At 30.4% G+C, this 18,549-nt stretch overlaps 1 protein-coding gene across 3 annotated transcripts; it reads right to left on the reverse strand.

Moving 5' to 3' along the window:
• Positions 1-911: 911 nt before the first annotated feature.
• LOC105178225 (uncharacterized) lies at positions 912-9,828 on the reverse strand. 3 transcript variants are annotated; one of them, XM_011101651.3, is made up of 17 exons: positions 9,562-9,828; positions 9,392-9,483; positions 6,143-6,218; positions 5,112-5,233; positions 4,923-4,976; positions 4,678-4,794; positions 4,458-4,577; positions 4,208-4,343; positions 3,815-3,985; positions 3,480-3,635; positions 3,291-3,397; positions 3,052-3,142; positions 2,821-2,962; positions 2,459-2,615; positions 2,264-2,377; positions 2,069-2,195; positions 912-1,208 (listed from the first exon to the last, which is right to left on the reverse strand). In XM_011101651.3, the coding sequence occupies exons 2-17, from the start codon at positions 9,469-9,471 to the stop codon at positions 948-950; spliced, it is 2,031 nt and encodes a 676-aa protein (XP_011099953.2). In that variant the 5' UTR covers positions 9,472-9,483; positions 9,562-9,828; the 3' UTR covers positions 912-947. The 3 variants fall into 3 exon arrangements, with proteins under 3 accessions (XP_011099953.2, XP_011099952.2, XP_088741507.1); XM_011101650.3 differs by having other exon boundaries at positions 9,392-9,828; XM_088885381.1 differs by lacking the exon at positions 912-1,208 and having other exon boundaries at positions 2,067-2,191; positions 9,392-9,828.
• Between the last annotated feature and the right edge of the window lie 8,721 nt (positions 9,829-18,549).

Here is an 18,549-nt window from a genome sequence, read left to right on the forward strand (position 1 = left end):
GAGTCCCTCGCCAAAAATCAGTCTTTTTATAAGTGGGATCCCCCAAGCATTTTTAGGATTTACTAAGATTTTTGGTATTCAAGTTCGTGATGTTCCAGTTGGTAATCATAATCTATCTGTTTCAGACTCTATAGGGATAGTATATTTTAGCAATCTTTGCCTTCATATAATTTTTTTATAAAAAAAATTCAAAAAAGATTGGAGAAACATGGCATTTTTTTGCTTCTCATTTTATATATTTTACTATATTTGTTAGTGAAATATATATTTTATCATATCATTAATTTTTAAAATAATTATCTAAATTGACTAGATTGGGCTTTGTTTGTACTGATTTTTGATTGGGCTCGATCTCGAATTGGGTTGATAGGCCCCAATTTTATGGCCTTGACCAGGGTCGGACACATGACCAATTCTCGGTCGAACAGATTGATTCTGTCGATTTTGAAAATAGTGTTTGTGGGAGGTATCCTGTTCCAAGTGAATCATATTAATTGACGTTAGGCCCGACCCATCAACTAAATTATATCTCATTCCAATCGTGTTACAAGTCACGAGTTATTTTAATTCTTAGGACCCCAACACATATATATATATATATATATACATATATATACTTATCAAAACTCAACTAAATTCCTCATTCTTCCTACGTGGGACAAATAAACACTATTTTTCATTTTCAATCTAATATATAAATTAACTTTTAAATTAGCGTCCAATTTATGAGATAATTTTGTTGGTACGAATTAGCATTTCATAATAACAATTACAAAATAATGTACAACATGATCTCCTTCAGAACACTAAGTGGAACAATAGTAGCAAAACTAGACCTAAATTCAATAAAAAATACAAGTATAACTAATTCCTGCTAGCTCCTATAAGTTGGAGCATATTACGAACCCACATGCACAAAAATAATATATATATATAAGCAAATAATTTCATTTATGTTTTTGAGTTTGATTATTCGATGATGGTCCTTCAAGACGGATATAATCATACATGATTCCTCTCCAAGGGCTCAAACCTCTTGATTGAGTCAAGAAGATTGTATTAGTACTGGTGACAAGCAGTGAACCTGGTACGTCGACACTATATAGCCAGTATAATCCATGAATTCCATGCCTTGCAATTGCATTATCCCGGCCTATGAGGCCTGTAGTAAAATGAGGCACTTCTGTTGTTTCATCATTGATCCGAACCTAAACGTTATAAAATAGAAGGATCAATTTATTTTCTCGAAATAAAAGTTATTATATCCAAGACACAAAATGGAATGAAATAAATGGGTTAATTAACACACTAATAACACAACATACACTTGAAAAGTACAAAGGCAAGAAGACAACTCCTTAGCTTTTGAGAAAGAAGCTTACTATCAGGAGAAATGCATTTTGGTTCTATAATTACAGGAGGTGGCACTTTCGGTTCTCCGATTTGAATTTGCAATTGAGGACTATAATTAAAAAAAATTAGTATATTAGTTTAGATGTCACTGAAAAATGAAAAATTCACTGGAGATTAGCGCATTTGGCATGTGACTCCTTTAATTCGAGAATTTTTAATTTTTCGATCAGTTTTGCTAATGTGGCATTTTTGCCCTAATGACATTTGGACTAAATGTGTCACGTCCTATAGTTATGACAAAATTGCATTTTTCCCTTTGCGTTCCTCATGCCACATCAGTAAAAGTGGTGGAAAAAAAATTACAAAGTGCCAAATTAATTAAATCACATGGAAGGCATGTGATCATTTCCGACCAATTTAACTTTTTCTGGCAAGATTTGATCTAAATATATGCCATTTCTTCTTATTACAATCCTCAATTGTAATTTTCAAATCGTACAGGAGTTAAAGTTCCACCTTTGTATAATTAGTGGACCAAAATTGCATTTTGTTATGCATACTGCCTCTCACTTCAAAAAGTATATATTATCCTCTTTTCCAAGTTCAGAGGGTCTATCACCTTACCCTTTTCTTCATTTTGCCTATCATTATTTTTACAAGAATTTTTGTTGCATTTAACCTGACAAGAAACATACTGAAAAGAGTTCAAGTTTACCTGCAATTCAGCCTCGTTAGCTGACGCCAGTGCGAGTTGGAGGGTGTAATTTGACAACTCATCCACATATGTAAGGTCGAACACAATTTTCCATGTGGTCGGTACGTATGTTTTGTTGTCTACCTTCCTACACTGACAAGGTCAGAACCAGTACTACAAAAATTTAAACAACTGAAAAATATATTTAACAATCACCTGTTCACATGAGCAAAATACCAATCAGTCTGATAAATGCTGGATTCTATTGTGTAAACTAAATCTTCAGGGTAGAGGTCTGTGTACCGATCCCATAAACCATATTGTCTAAATCTGTTGAATCCAGACAAAGATCATCAACACATTTCTTTTGTAGAGTGCAGCAGAACATACCTCAGAAGAACAAGTACTTACTTGTCGGGCTGGCTCACGTATAATTGGTTCATAAGCATTGGGTTCGGATCAGGCACAAAGAATTCATCAGCAGTACGATCAGGAATGCCGATTTCCCACAGAGTAGGGCCGTTTCTTGGAGGATCATACACGAGAGTTCTGAGCCTTATCTTGCTTCCTTACACAAAAGTAACCATTTCATGTTTCAGGAATTGCGTTGTTGTTTCTTTGTAATATGAAATTTTGTGGTTATTAGTGTTCTGAGAGGGGGTGAAATGCAATTAACCGTTAGATATACTACGCTTCATCACATTACAAAGACAAAGGTTAAAACATGTATTATGATATGTATAGTCATCACAAGTTAAAAGTTTTGTCCAAACCTGGCAGGACAGTGATTTGGATGTTATATTTGTAATCACCGATGAATCCAGGTACCCAAGCATAGAGACTATAGTTCCCAGCTCGAATGTTCTTGATTACAAAGTACCCCAATGCATTAGATTCTGTCCAGAATTGATAGCCCTGTAATGAAAGTCGAACAACTTTAGTTATATTTATCGAGACCTTGTGAAGAACTGAACTACTATTTTATTGAAGAATCAATGAATTGCCTTGTTTTCTCTTTGCCAAAATCCAGGGTCGCCTGAAGGAGCCAAACCGATATAAGCACCGTTTGCAGTTATAAGCCGTTCGTTGATGTAACTGGAATCCATATATGAAAGTTTGCTAGTTATTTGAAGCAAGAAGTCTGTTAACTAAACCACAGGAGTATGGATTGATTTAACCCCTCTAATTAAACTTGCAGACAATTTTTCTTGAATACTGAATTTAGCAAGGGAGAAGAACATACTTGTCACGAACCAGTAACCGGCCGGTCACTGTACCCCGCTGATCAGCGTATGGGAAGTCGTCCGAGAGTGGGAAATCATATGGCCACTTTTCTGTTTCTAGGAGCATCTGAGCGAACATCAATGTTAGAATGGATGATAAAGAAAATCAGATCTTCATGCAAGTAATCCAATAGAATTGTCACCAGTACCTGTTCTTTGGCATCAGCCCACAGTGTAAGTGGATCTTCATCAGGTAGAACTGAATTTAGGTACATATACACAGGGCCAAAGACCTTCTTCCATGGTTCACCATCGCGAAATTCTATAATTAAAGGCAGCCCTGCGTAATGAGTACTGAAGAACATCTGCATATACATTTCTATTATTAGTACATAATCCAGAAATTGTACCTCTTTCTGATATAATAAAGTTGTACTCGATCGTAGATGTAACTGGTCTTTTTCTGATTTTAAGCTCTTCATTCGTGCTCATGTTCCAACTTCTAACAAGTATTGTGGATATATGTTCAATGGAATATACATACGGAAAGTGAAATTGGACCGGCATGAGAAGTGAGATCTTGCTTGACAGGCCCTCCTGTTTTGAATTCATTGCTTGGAGTGATTACCCAAAATCCGGTTGCGGGGTCAGTGCATATCCACCCGTGGACTCGACTGTCCTTGTTGTCGCTCGAATACTGGTACTTGTCATCAACCTGTATTATAACATGCATTATCAAGTGATCACATTTCATAGTTATTGCTCCTGCAAAATCAGTAATAGGCACAAAACCCTCTAAACAAACAAACCAGAGCAACTACCACTCCTGAACTTTTAGAAAAGAAGCTCACTCACTCCCGCATCAGAGATTCGATTTTCTATTAGTGATTTCATAAAGGGTCATGTTGCATTTAACCCTATACGCATCAAAATTTACCTCTCCTCTAAGAAAAGAATTGTCTGGATTTGTTAGAAAAACAGCCTCCGGGTAGTCGAGAACTAGACCTTTCTCACGGTCATGAGTAGTCGGCATGATCCGTTGTCTATCATCAGATACCGCCATGTACTGAAACCTAAACATTAAATATCACAAAGCCATATATATAAGCAAATCTTGATTGAACTTATGTAGTTCTTTTCAAGCTAAGTACTAAACATAGAGCAGAGCAAGAGTGTGTTGTTTTTACAGATTGTGCTGAAGCTTAAACACTATTCGTCCTTGCGAGATATTAACATCAGGCCAACCCTCCAATCGCTCGAAAATTGCATACGAGTAAAATCCCGAGCAACCACGCAGCATTACAAACCTTTAGAATATATCAGGAAGTTATTAGCTATAGGTAAGGGAATCAATCTAACTTGATGAATGATCAAAAAACGGGGCGATGATCAAGACTTACAATGCACCTTTTGTCAATATTAAGGGGGAGTCCTGTGTCTGATGAAGAATCCCATGTTCTCACGAATGAGAGCTCGACTTGGTTATCTTCTTCTGTTATAACGTACACGTCGGTCCCTTCAAGCCTGGATCAAAACGCACCTCAGTTAACGACATGAGCTCATAGATTCGGTTTCTAGTTCGTTCTGCAAACAAATGCTTCTCAAGAGAAGAAGCAACACAGGAAGGCAACAAACGTAAGAGTCAAACATACTTGTCAAAAACGTCGGCTTGATGGTCCGGTTTGCTCCAGACGAGATCCCAGTACCTGCATTGTTTTGGAATCGTAAGACTTGTAAGAAATAGGGTGTCCAGAACTGATTCTTGGCTACCATAGCTCTAAATAATTGAACATTTCAAGAGTTAAAAATGACATGCATGCATAAGGTAGAAAATAGTGTACCCTCTGTTGTTTTCTTTGTACTCATACTCCAGTAAATTATCAATTCCATTGTACTCTATTCCGGTGATCATGCCCCCGGGAGTCGACAACGTAACGTTGAGGATGCCATTGTCCAATACCACCTGCAAATAAAGTGTGCATTTTAAGCCAAAAATCAACTGAAAATAACAATGTCACAATATTATTTAGGGATTATAACACTCCTTCGATATGAGATTTTGTGTAATTACAAGTAAACCTCATGTTGTTTTTAAAATTACATGTAGTACTTTTAAAGTTTGCTCCCCTCTAACAAGTATGTTCCTTTGTTAATCAAAATTCACTGAATTTGTTGATATTAGAAAAAAGACTAAATGAAAATCGATATTTACACTCGATTCACTTATTACTGATTTTTTGCTGGTCAAACAAATATTTTGTGACTAAACTACCTTTATAATGGTGAAGTTATACCTCCTCACATGCATTAATATGCGAAAATATGTAAAGGTAATTTAGTCATAAAAAATTTTATTTGACCTAAAGTAAATAAGTAATAAGTCAATCAGGATAAATATGAATTTTTATCCAATTTTTTTATTTTTTTTAGGGTCAAATTGTTTGTTAATATCATTAAATTTTGTGAATTTTGACTAACGAAAGGACTTATTTGTTATACAGAAACAAACCTTAGGGGTACTAGACGCAATAATCCAAACCAGAGAGGTCTATGCATAATTAAATCAAACTTCAAGGAAGAGAAGGTAATTATCTCTATTATTTAAAAACTATTCTTGTTAGAAAATAATCCATGCATATACTCAGGTATTTTATTATTAATTATCACAGTAATTCCATTAACAAAACGATGAGTATTAAACCAGAGGAATATTATTATCAGGTTTTTGAAAAGGGACCCATTATTTGGAGATCATTATAAGATAATTAAGCATGCATATTTATATATATATATATATATATATATATAAAGACGTTATACACAAGAAAAGGGGGAAAAAGGAGTGATAAAAATAATTAAAATGCGACTTTACATGGTCTTCCAATAAATGCAACTGGACTGGAGGGTAATAATTCTCATCGTCGCTAGTACTGTTCTTGTGAATCCTTCTGCAATTGAAATAAATAAACTTAAACATATAAATAGTACATAACATTGCATATTTCTTAGTCCTATTTAATGCAATTTACTCCTATGATATTGTAAATGTGCAAATTATTCCCTATGAAAAAAATAGTAATTTATTCTCTTGTATTTTTTTAAAATAAAGCAATTTATCTCCTGTAAATTGTTAATTTTTTATGGGGGTTAAATTGTCACATTTGCAATATTACAGGGGGCTAAATTATATTTTTTCTTTTCTTAGTCACACACACACATATATATATATATATATATAATCTGAATTTATAGTAATTATTACACGAAAAGTGGAGATAAAAATGGATTGTGGGCTTCTGAATCCCACCCAACACATATACGTGGAGAGTTGAAGGCCCGTAAAAGTACGAAAAGGCAGAATTTCACGGGTTGCATCAATAACTAACCACAGTATGTCTGTCTCTCTCACTTCCATCAAATAAAGTTAAAATCGCTAATTTGTTGTTTGCAATAACTTTTCAGCAAAAGTCGTAATTAAACAATGTAAAAATTGAAAGCACTTGAAATAAAAAGTGAAAAACTAAAAAAAAATTAAAATTTGAGTGCTTGAAAAAACAAATTTTAATATTTATAATTTTATTAATAAATTGTAAAAGTCTGTTAGATCAACTTAATTTAAACTGTTCAAAAAATAGAAACCGTGAAACAAAAATGCTCTTTTCAACAATAAGTTGATGAGTGCTTATTTCAGTATTTGCAAAATCACTCCTTATATATCTATCACCACAAAGAAATACAACAGTTAACCATAATTAATTTTCATGGTTAAAAAGAAAATAGCCCTAGTAAATAGTCATTGACCACGGCCATGCAACAGTTGTTGACCGTGGTATCTACGAAGGTGGCTAAAATATTTGACATGACTAAAAGCCATGGCAAATAACTTTTTCTTGGTGAAAAATCTATGATTTTGTATCGGTTTTATTTAACCGTAGTCAATAAAAATTATTTACCCAGATTTTATGTCCGTAGCTATTAAAATTTTAGCCAATAGTCATTTTTTTCTAGTGTATATACATATATTATTGATAAGAAAAATCGATCATTTGTTGCTTTTATTCAATACTAATGATCGAATCGCATATTCGATGTGTGTGCATAATTTAAATATTTTATTATATTCATTTATTTAAATCTAAAAAAAGATAAAATAAATAACTATCAACATAGATAAAATAAATAAATTAATATGCGCATCAACCAAAAACCTGCATACTCATAGAAAAATAATTTAGTCCGCACCCCAACTAAAATAGTTACTCTTAACGCTCTCGTACTTAATAAACAACATGTATAGATGTGCTATATTTTCTATGATGTGATCCTAAAATAATATTATTTTTTTTTAATAAATATCTTATATTTATAAATATATTTTCTAAAATTAAAAAAAAATGGGAATGGATTAAGGAATAAGTAGGCATTATTTCCTTGTTTAATATTCATAATTGTGCCTAAATTATACATAGGAATAAGAAAAACAAATGTTCTTAGTACCCGGAAAATTCTTGCTTATCACAATTACTATTGGATTGATCATTTTTTTTTAAATTGTATACGAATTATGTCATAAATATATTACACTTGTAATATAATTAATTTAAATTGGACCAAACCCAATTTAAATTGAAATTTTTCCTTTAATACTCAAAATTACGGCTGGATGGAACTTGGAAGTAAATAAAAGTGGTGTGTGGTGTGAGTGTGTGTGTGTGTGTGTGAGAGAGAGAGAGAGAGAGGGAGAGGGGTTGGATGTGGGAAAGCGGTTTGAGAGGTGAGAATGTAGAGGAATGGGGCTTTTTTGAAGTTTTGTTGGGGTGGTGATCACGGGAGTGCTACTGTGGGGTATAGATCTCTCGAACTTTCCCTGCCACATAATCATACCCCTACTGCACTCCCACTGTTATCCATGACCATCAACCTACAACACACACACACAAACCCCTGCGTATGTCTGTGTTTTCATGTGTGTATGTATTTGTACATGTGAGGGAGAGAGAGCTCTTTTCCACACCAAAATATGTTTGTGGAGGAGAAATTTGCAATTTCGACTTCAATTAACGGTGAATTGTAATATTAGTTCCATACTTTAAGAAAATATGACAAAATTAATCTTTTTGTTTCAATATTAGTCCCACAATTTGAAAAATATTACAAAGTTAGTTCCAAAATTAGTCCCGAATATTACAAAGTTAATCCCAAATATTACAATTTTCTGACTGTGGCAGTAATACTGCGACGTCTTCTAAATTGCATGATTAATATTAATTATTTTAAAAAATATGAGATTAATAATATAAATTAATTATCCTGTACTTTAGGACTAAAATTATAATTTTCTCGTTTGTGGAGGGTATAAGGGAAGGAGAGGGGCAGATGTCTTGAAAACAAACACACAAGACACTTGGAAGTTGGAACCTAGCACGGGTCTTGGGATTTGGTGGTTGCTGCTGTTGTTAGATCCCAAAGAGCAGCAATCATCAAATTTGTTTTGTTCCAACCTATTAATTATGAAATTCTCATTAATAATTTCATAAGTTACAAAAAATCTTATTTTTTGAATTTTCATCATATTCCATTAGTACTTCGATGGAAAGGCACGCGGTCGTTGTTGACGTGTCTTTTGATAAATATACTAATAAAATATGACGAAAAAGAGTAAAAATCAATTTTTTTTTGGACCTTAACAAATTATATATTAATGAGAATTATGAAACTTTAAGACAAATTGTACTGAACCTATGATTCAAATAAAAAATACAATTTCCAATTTTAGGTTGGTCATGTCCTGTCTATGTATGAAATCTCATATATAAATCTAATCAAACATAAAAGGTTAACTTCTCGAGACTGATCGGTCTCTGCATTCATCTTTTATTATGTTAGTTCTTGAACCAGACACACACACATATATTATCTTAGTAAAGAATTATCCCTATGCATGAGGCATGCATATATATAAATTATATTTTTAAAAATTTTAATTCAAATCGAGTTCGGATCAAATTTGATTAGGGTTCGTGCAGAAAGGATGGGTAATTAAACCCAAATTAAGCAAGAGTCTCTACAACATATACAAAAACATATTATAACACAAATTAAGGTTGGAATAAAACTTAACTGCCTTCTGTGTACTGCACATTGAGCAAGCAAGAAGAACTGGAGAAGAATGGCCAGCCAGCAGCTTCTATTCCACCCCATCTTCTTCAGCACCTGCACCTCTCCATCAACCATTCATTATTACCACTCAAGAATTGTGCCTTTCAGACATAATTTGTGCTGAGAGTTCACCTCTGCAGAAACCAAAGCAGGCAATGAGAGTTGCTGTTCTTGTAATGAAGGTTAGGGGTTGGATTGAGGTGTTGGAAAAGATTGGTTGAGAGTAATTTGTGGGCAAATATGTGAATCTGTGAGCAAACAGTTAGTGCAAATTCTGTAGAGGTTTATGTTCGTTTCAAGGAACTTTATGCAATCAAAACTGCCAAACACACACACATATATATATATATAGAGAGAGAGAGAGAGAGAGAATGCAAAAGAGCATTCTTGAATATGAATGTGTAAATATTTTTTCAACTTTTTCGGGAAACAAAAATTCCATCAATTAGCGTACTTTTTGTCGTTTCTTTATGGGTTTTTTTTTTTTTTGGGGGGGGGGGGGGGGTTGGTTTTCTTGTGATGATCTATGCACCAAGAATGACTTTTGGTTGTTTAGGGGAATCAGCTGGTGGTTTTCTGATATTCTTTTCTTACAAGTGATCTATATTTTTTTGTTGGAAATAAATTATACACAAAATTATAAGTTTTGTTGTAATAAATGTTGGAGAGTATTATTTGAAAATAAAAGTAAAAAAGGGAAAAAAATATGAAGTTGGAGTCAAGTTTGGGGAGGAACTTATAAGTTTTGACTCAAATAAATTCAAGGGAAAATAGCATTCTTTTTCTTGTAATTTAGGCTCTTTCTATTTTTGATCCCATTAGTTACAAGATTCTCACTTTATTGGTCTCTAATTTTAAAGAAATAACAATTTTGGTCCTATGACATCTTTTCATTAAATGTTTAACGAAAAAGGCCACGTCATTGTCGAGTGCACAGGACCAAAAGTGCTACTTTTAAAATTATGGGAACATAAATGAGAATTTCGTAACATATGAGACCAAAAGTATAAAGGCTCAATGACCACGTACTATTTTTTGTTATATAACATAAATGTGTTATGGAACTAAAAGTATTTCTTTTTAGAAGTTACGATATCAAAACTGAGAATCCCTAGGAATAAAAGTGGAAAGTACCAAAATTACGGATGAAAAATATACAAGAATAGTTTAAAAGTATACACTGTAATTCAAAAAAAAAAATCAAAATTTTCAGATTTTTTTCAAAAAGAAAATAAATAAAGTTGCTAAGAGCTTAAGTTATTACAAACAATCCTCAAAATATAAAAGTATTAAGTTGCAGATCGTTCGCACATCATCTTAATTAATAATGATAACTATTTTTGTGAGGGCCATCGTTCGTCACAAAATTTCATTGTTTCAATCACTGTATGAACAATTTTTTGAATTTTTGGAATAGTTCAAAATTTGCTTGTTCCGAAATGTATTGCTTCAGCACCATCATTTTTTGAGCCAAACAATTAGTGAGATGAATTTCAATTATAAATTTTAAATTGGGTGAATTATACTTAAACCTCCTTCAAAAATGAAAAATTATACATTTCCTCAGAGAAATTTTAAAATTATAGTTGCACTTTTTTCGAAAAATCTTTCTTTATACCTGATACCCTTCCGTTAAAATTTGGACGAAAAATGCATACACTAACAAAAAACATTATATAAATTTTTGAAATCTACCCCTTATTTAATATTTTCATGTATATAATTTTTTTTATTTATTAAGGGATAAATGCAATATATATATATATGTGGAATGATATTAACATCATTATATATTTTTTTTCTTATAAATACAAAATTATTACATGAGAATGTTAAATGAGTGAAATTAAAATTTTATTTAATTTATTTGTTAACACCAACATTTTTTCTCCAAATCCTAACAAAAGAAAACCAGATGTAAATAATAAATTTTCGAAGGGAATGTAAGTATAATTTTAAAAAAAAAAATTACAGAAAGTATAATTTTCTATTTTAATAGAAAAATAAAGTGTAATTAATCCTTTGAAATTTATAATATCCAATCCATCAATCCAAACGCAGCCTAAACAAATCGGGAACTTTAAAGTTGGCAGGTGTTATATGATGGTTGGTTGATGGCTTTGCAATTGTCAATAGTTCTTGAAATCCGCATGTTAGCCACTAGCTAATGTTAATGGGACCGAAAAGGCAAAAGAAACATGTACACTACTTGCTGCGTTGATTTTAGTACAATTTCTTTCAAACCCTTTTGAGTTGGTTGTCCAAACTTTGACGATAAGCATATATCACTATAACTATTTATTAATTAATTTGGAAGGATTTATAGGAATTAATTTAATTATATTTAATAAATTATGGAAACACTCTTATTATTCATATTCATTTTTAGGGAAAAGTATTATTTTAGTCCGCCAAGTATATCTAATTTTAATTTTATTCCGATAACTATGTCCATTTTTGTTTAGGTCCAGTAACTTATGAAATTACTTACTTTTAGTCCTCTGGTAGATTTTCGGATAATTTTACCCCTATGAGTGCATATGGACTAAAACTGCCTTTCAAAGTTGCATAGAGGTAAAATTGTCCGAAAATCTGTCAGATGACTAAAAGTAAGCAATTTCCTAAGTTACTGGACCTAAACAAAAATGGACATAGTTATCGGATTAAAATTAAAATTAGGCATACTTAGCGGACTAAAATAATACTTTTCCCTTATATATATATATATATATATACTATATAGGTCTATAAATATAATTTCATCCAAAAAGAATAGTAACTAATGACGCTTAATTTTACTATAACAGAATATGATATTAGTGACAAAATATTAAGAAGGGATTTTAAAGTGGTCGCTAAAAATAGATATTAAGTGATAAAAATTGTGCATAAAGTTATCACTATAAATAATTAATGACACACTGTAGTGCATGACAACACAAATATAGTGAGAACAAATAAATTGTAACCATACATATGTCACTAATATTCTAATCCTACTTTAAACTAACCGATGAAATAGCGTACCTACCTCATAGGTTGTATATACTATCCCATAAATTAGAATTGTTCAGATCCTGGACCAGTAGTAATACCATGCTCTAATAATATAAATCAAACGTTATACATGATAAGATGATCTTATCATGTTTAATCACATGAACCAAACGGAGCCTAATTGTTTTCAGTGACAATTTTTTGTCAATAATTATTGTCGGTGATAATTAATTTTCACAAAATATATGACCATTAAAATCATAAAATTCATTATTTGGAGAAAATAAAAGTTTGTCACTAAATATGTATAATTAGTGGCGATATTAAAATTGTTACTTTATTATTTTGCCGCTAATCTTCTATTAACTTTTATTCTTTAAATATTTCTATTGTTGTAATTTCATTTCTTAATTAATGTTGTTATAGTAAAAGAACATACATACCTTACTTAGTATTTTTTTATTTTACAAATATTATTTATTACAAGCAAACATATAAATATTTATTTTCTTTTAAATTTTGGACATATGTGCGGACTGCGATAGTTAATATAAGAAGCAAAAAACTTTCGGCAATGGAATGTTACAATTTGGGATGTCAAGAAGAAAAAATGTGGAGCAGTAAGTTTTGAATATTGTAGTGGTGTTGAGCATAGTAGAATTTTTAAATATGGAAATAATATAATTTGTGGCTTTAAATTATATCCAGTTGGTAGTCTACTTTGAACCATTTTATATAAACTTGGCATATTAATATACGAAAAGTATTATTTTAATCCGTTAAATATGCCTAATTTTAAATTTTAATCCGATAACTATGTCCATTTTTGTTTAGATCCAATAACTTACGAAATTGCTTACTTTTAGTCTTTTGACAGATTTTCGGACAATTTTATCCTTATGCAACTTTTGAAAGGCAGTTTTAATCCATATGCACTCATAAGGGTAAAATTGTCCGAAAATCTGCCAGAGGACTAAAAGTAAGCAATTTCGTAAGTTACTGGACCTAAACAAAAATAGACATAGTTATCGGATTAAAGTTAAAATTAAACATACTTAGGGGACTAAAATAGTACTTTTTCCTATTAATATATATAGAACATATTTTTTATGTTTTAATATATTTTATTTAAAAAAAATTATAAGCTCAATCAAACATCTTCGAACTGTTCTAGCAACTGAACACTTGAAAGATAATTTATTCTTTTCATAAAATTCTACAGTAAATATTATATCAACATTGTTTTAGTCGTAATTGCGAGAGTTTTTATATGTCAACGACTGGTAGTAAAATGCTAGGAAAGTGCATCTCATAATTGTTAGAAGCCGTTTTTGCCCAAATTGTGAATATGTGTAGAAAATGTTTGAAGAAGATAATTGCAAAAACACAAGATTTATGTTGTTTGGAGCATTTTTCTATGTCCGTGATTGCTCAAAATGCTTCGATTTGATTAATTTCTTATGACCTACAAGAAAATGTCACTCATAACTATTTATACTAGGATGTTGCAAAATTTATAAATTTATAATTTTAACCTAAGTAGAAATTATGTCGCAATGTTGGGCAAACTCTAGACTCTGACGAGGAATGTAACTATTTTTTATGTTTTTTGTTTTAAGTACCATTTCATTATCTATATTTGATGTCGGCAGAAAGCAAGATCGACTATATTTATTACAAGAATTTCACTCATCCATCAACTAAAAGAATAGGGAGGGGTGTTTATACTAGTAAGAATTTGTACTATTTAGGGTAGGTAAGGGTCAAGTACTACTTTATCCCTCACCTACTCCTATTATATGGTCCTACTCCTATTATATGGTCGCGATTAGTTTGTTAGGGCTATTCCAGTAATTTGCCGTATCATGCCGATTTGATAAGCTCGGTGTCAATCTTGAGATTTCAAACTTTTCTTTATGGGGAGATTCCGCTTGCCTTATTTGGAGAGATTTATTTCCCGCATATATGCGATTTACTTCCTTTATCAATACTATTCATTAAAAATGTAACTCTTAAGAAAGCAACTTAGGTGATAAATTGATTATTGACAAAAATATCATCGATTCACAAGATAAGCAAATTTTCTTTAATTGTTGTATTATTCTATACATTCAAATTCAGAGATATATCCAATGTACATCAATAATTCAAGTAAATAAATATATTCAAACGAAACAAATTAGTGCAAAACATACAACTCATGTTCGTAAAATCATAAAATATTTACCACAAGGGGAAATAAACCACTTATAAAATAACCAAACTCGAATCCATTTATTTAGCCGCTTGATCCGGCACTGTTGAATCCTACAAGTCAATTAATTACAAATCCGATAACCAATTATCAACAATTTTGTTTCATGCATATTTACTACTAATTCATTATCTGAATTTCGATCCATTATTATTTTACCTTCATTTTCTTATTTAATTCAACAAAAAAGTACAACAAAAAATTAAATTATACATACATAATGAGGCTGTTTTCATTATTAATAAAATTTACTTTTTAATTGTGCTTACTATTATCTTTTTCCCCACAAATACATCACTAATGCTTTTCTTAATAGTTCTGCACACTGATCGAACGTACCCAATTGCTAATTTTAAATAAAAAGAGTGGGAAGCAAAACAAAAAGATGGCATATATATTACGTATAGCGTAAGTTGTTCTCACCGCCCCAATGTTATATACGCACTCAAAAGGAAAGACACAAAATTTAATTTAAAAAAAAAAAAAAAGACAACATGAAAAAAGAGGTATGGTTTTATGTATTTTTTATTTCGTTTGATAGAACTACTAAATGTGGTGACATAATCTAAAGTTGTACATAACTACTCAATGTTGTAATAAAGGTTGTAAATAAAGTAGAAATTAAAGATTCTCTTTTAGTTATTTCTCTATTGTATTTTATTTGATTGGGTTTTTACTACTCAATGTTCAAAAATGGGATTTTTGGGAATTGGATAATTTATTTCAAATCATATAGTAATTTTTATTTCATTTAATATATATATATATATATATATGTATTCAGTGTACATGCAAGTATTATATTGATTTAAGAAAAAAATTTGTACATGTGACGTGGATATATTAAATAGAATAGAAGATTTAACGGGATTTCAAATATAAGATCCGATTCAGGTATTTTAAGTGATTCATTGGACAATAGCTTCGAGCATTCCTACCACTCGTGAATTCTTTTTCCCTATTGAAATTAAACGGTAATTATATTAATATCAATAAATTGAAAAATGCATCGGTTGGTTAATAATATTGCATTACAATAAAGTCACATCAAGTGAGACAATTCCATTACAATAACAACACTTAAGTGAGACAAAGACTCATACAGTTTGTGGAACTCAAACCCATAAATTTCAAATTTATAATCACTCATGGGACCTTAGCCTAAACTGAGACATGATTGATTACTACTCATGAACTTAAAGATTGCGCATATATACATAGCTTTGATCAATTTATAGCACACTACAAAAAATATAATATTTAACTATAATTAACTGGCATGGTTAATAATAAACAATCATATTAAATAATTATTGTCCACGGTCATGTAACGGATATTGGCCGTAGTTTTTGTGAGGGTGGGTAAAATATTTGCCATGGCTAAAAGCTATGAGCCTATGACAAATATTTTTACCATGATACTTAGTTGTGACAAATAATTTTTCATAGTAGAAAAATTAATTTTTTACATCAATTTTATTTAACCGTGATTGATAATAATTATGTATTATAATTTTTAGCCACAACCATTAATATCGTAACCGATTGTAATTTTATTTTATTTTCTAGTTGTATACTTAACCATGATAGAGCACTTCACCATATATATGAAAAAATACTTTAATTTACTTTTAGTAAATCATTGGAGTTAATGTGCAATACATTGATTTGTCAAAATATATAATTTTATGTACTTATATAAGATGTTTTGCAAAAAATATCTGATGCTAATATTATTCTTTCCTATTTTTAACTACTTTCCTATTTCGTATCATAAATTTGATCAAATAAATGCAAATAATATTAAATTAGGGTAACGAGGTTTAATTTAATTTGGAAAGCTTAGATGATGGGTTCAAATTTCACCAGTATTTTTTTCGTTGTTGTTCTATATTAAAAGTTATCTATTACTTTAATAATAATTGTTGATCAATTATAAATATTTAATATTGATGATCAGTATATTAATTATTAATGATTAAAATTATGGTATAATTGTCATTGCTTCGTTGAGAAAAGTGTCAATAATATTTAAATTTATTAATTAAAAAAGAAGAGGTGGAGATGGTGGGTCCATCAAATTGGCTAAAAAGGCTCTGCCAACATGCACGTTAATATCCTCATTTTGGTGTCTTTCTTGTATATTAAATGCTGTTGAGGTGGGCTTTGCTTTGTCTATACTCAAAGGTGGGTGGGTGGGTGGGTGTTTTTCTTTTATTTTGTTATGCCACTGATAATTTTAGTGGGCTTTTGACTAAGTTTATATCAAATATTTTATATGTTCACATATTTTATAATATATTTTTCAAGTTTATAAAATACATAATTTTTTATTAATATAATTTAATTAAAATAATATTTTAAAATTAAGTTGGGAATTTCTTACTTATTTTCTAAGGAGTTTATAAGCTCGTAATAGAAAAGATTGCATTTTACGTCCAATTAGTTCGGCCTTTCGCAAATTTGGTTCTATTGTTATTGAATTCACTATATTGTATCTCATACCTCCAAAAAATTAATTTGCAATTTTAGTTCCAAACCTTAATATTAATAATTGTTTTGTGGAAACATCAGTCACCGCTCCTTAATACTTAATTGAGCTCGTGTCATACAAATGATGTTTCTGTAAAAAATTTAAAGGAATTCAGATTCGTCACTAAATTTGCAAATTTTTTAGAGTTATGGAATGTAATGCGGTGAGTTAAAAATTAAGATAAATTACATTATCTCCCTGAGGTTTTGTATAATTACGATTATCCATTTCCTTTTTTGAAAATTACAAATATCCCTTTGAATTTAATTATCGTCTAACGACAAGCGCACTCCGTTAGCCTCCGTTAGGTTTTCATCCAATATTTATTGTGAACTGACAGAAATTATATTATTAATTATAATTTTATATATTTTTGAAAAAATTAATATATTTTTATGGACTAATAAGATAGTGTGTGATTGTTATATTGATATTCACTATTGGATGAAATTGTAATATTTTTAGGACTAACTTGAAATAAAAGGTTGTTGAAAATGTACAAAATCCTATTGAATATGCATAAGTAAAATAACGAAATGAAAATCACAAAATAAGATTAATTTATAGCATAGACAAAATGATGATGTTCATTCCATGAAAATTAGTAAACACATTGTTCAAAATACATAGTCATTCAAACACATTGATTTCTATACATACATAATCAGTTTCAAAATTCTATCCTCCAATGTTGCTCCTGCAAACTGCTTCTAAAATTAATAAAACATCATCAATATTGTACTTACCATTACAATTTTTTACTATATATGAATGCTTTTTACGTCCGATGTACATATGTTTAATTAAACAAGACATAGTTACACTCTTTTTCTTGCAATGATGTCAAATTTATTGATAATCCAAATAAATTATCGACATACTATTTGATTTCTAATTACGTTCGTTCTTAGCAAGTCGACTGCTACATTCGTCATGAACTTTTCGTAGTCAACAATTAAATTTATATAGCTAGGTCAAAGATTGCATTATCATAGGTAGATGATTATAGTACCACCTTCTTAATTAAATTAGCGAACCCTTCTAGTAGATTATCAATATAACTTTTTTCTTTGGTTAATTACAAATAATGTACTGAATTTTGAATTATACTAAATAGCACAACATCTAGTTACAAAGTTTGACTCTTTAGCAAATTCAACAATTCTTTTTGAATGGAGAGATATAATAATATCCTGGATAATCAAGATTATCATAATGAAAATCCTATTAAAACTAATTTATAGTTTGTTTAAATAAATTATTCCTATCTTTTAAAAAATTGTATATATATCATGCAAATGAGCTAATTACTCACTTATTAAAAAAATAATAATTT

This window comes from Sesamum indicum, linkage group LG9 (assembly GCF_026168435.1).
Source record: "Sesamum indicum cultivar Baizhima isolate 11 linkage group LG9, ASM2616843v1, whole genome shotgun sequence".
NCBI classification, from domain to species: domain Eukaryota; kingdom Viridiplantae; phylum Streptophyta; class Magnoliopsida; order Lamiales; family Pedaliaceae; genus Sesamum; species Sesamum indicum.

Coding starts and splice junctions, on each gene's coding strand:
- LOC105178225 (XM_011101650.3), bottom strand. CDS start 9,504: ATGGTTGATGGAGAGGTGCAGGTGCTGAAGAAGATGGGGTGGAATAGA. Junction 4,977..5,111: donor TACAAAGAAAACAACAGAGG/GTACACTATTTT, acceptor AAAACAATGCAG/GTACTGGGATCTCGTCTGGA. Junction 2,963..3,051: donor TTTGGCAAAGAGAAAACAAG/GCAATTCATTGA, acceptor CTTTCATTACAG/GGCTATCAATTCTGGACAGA.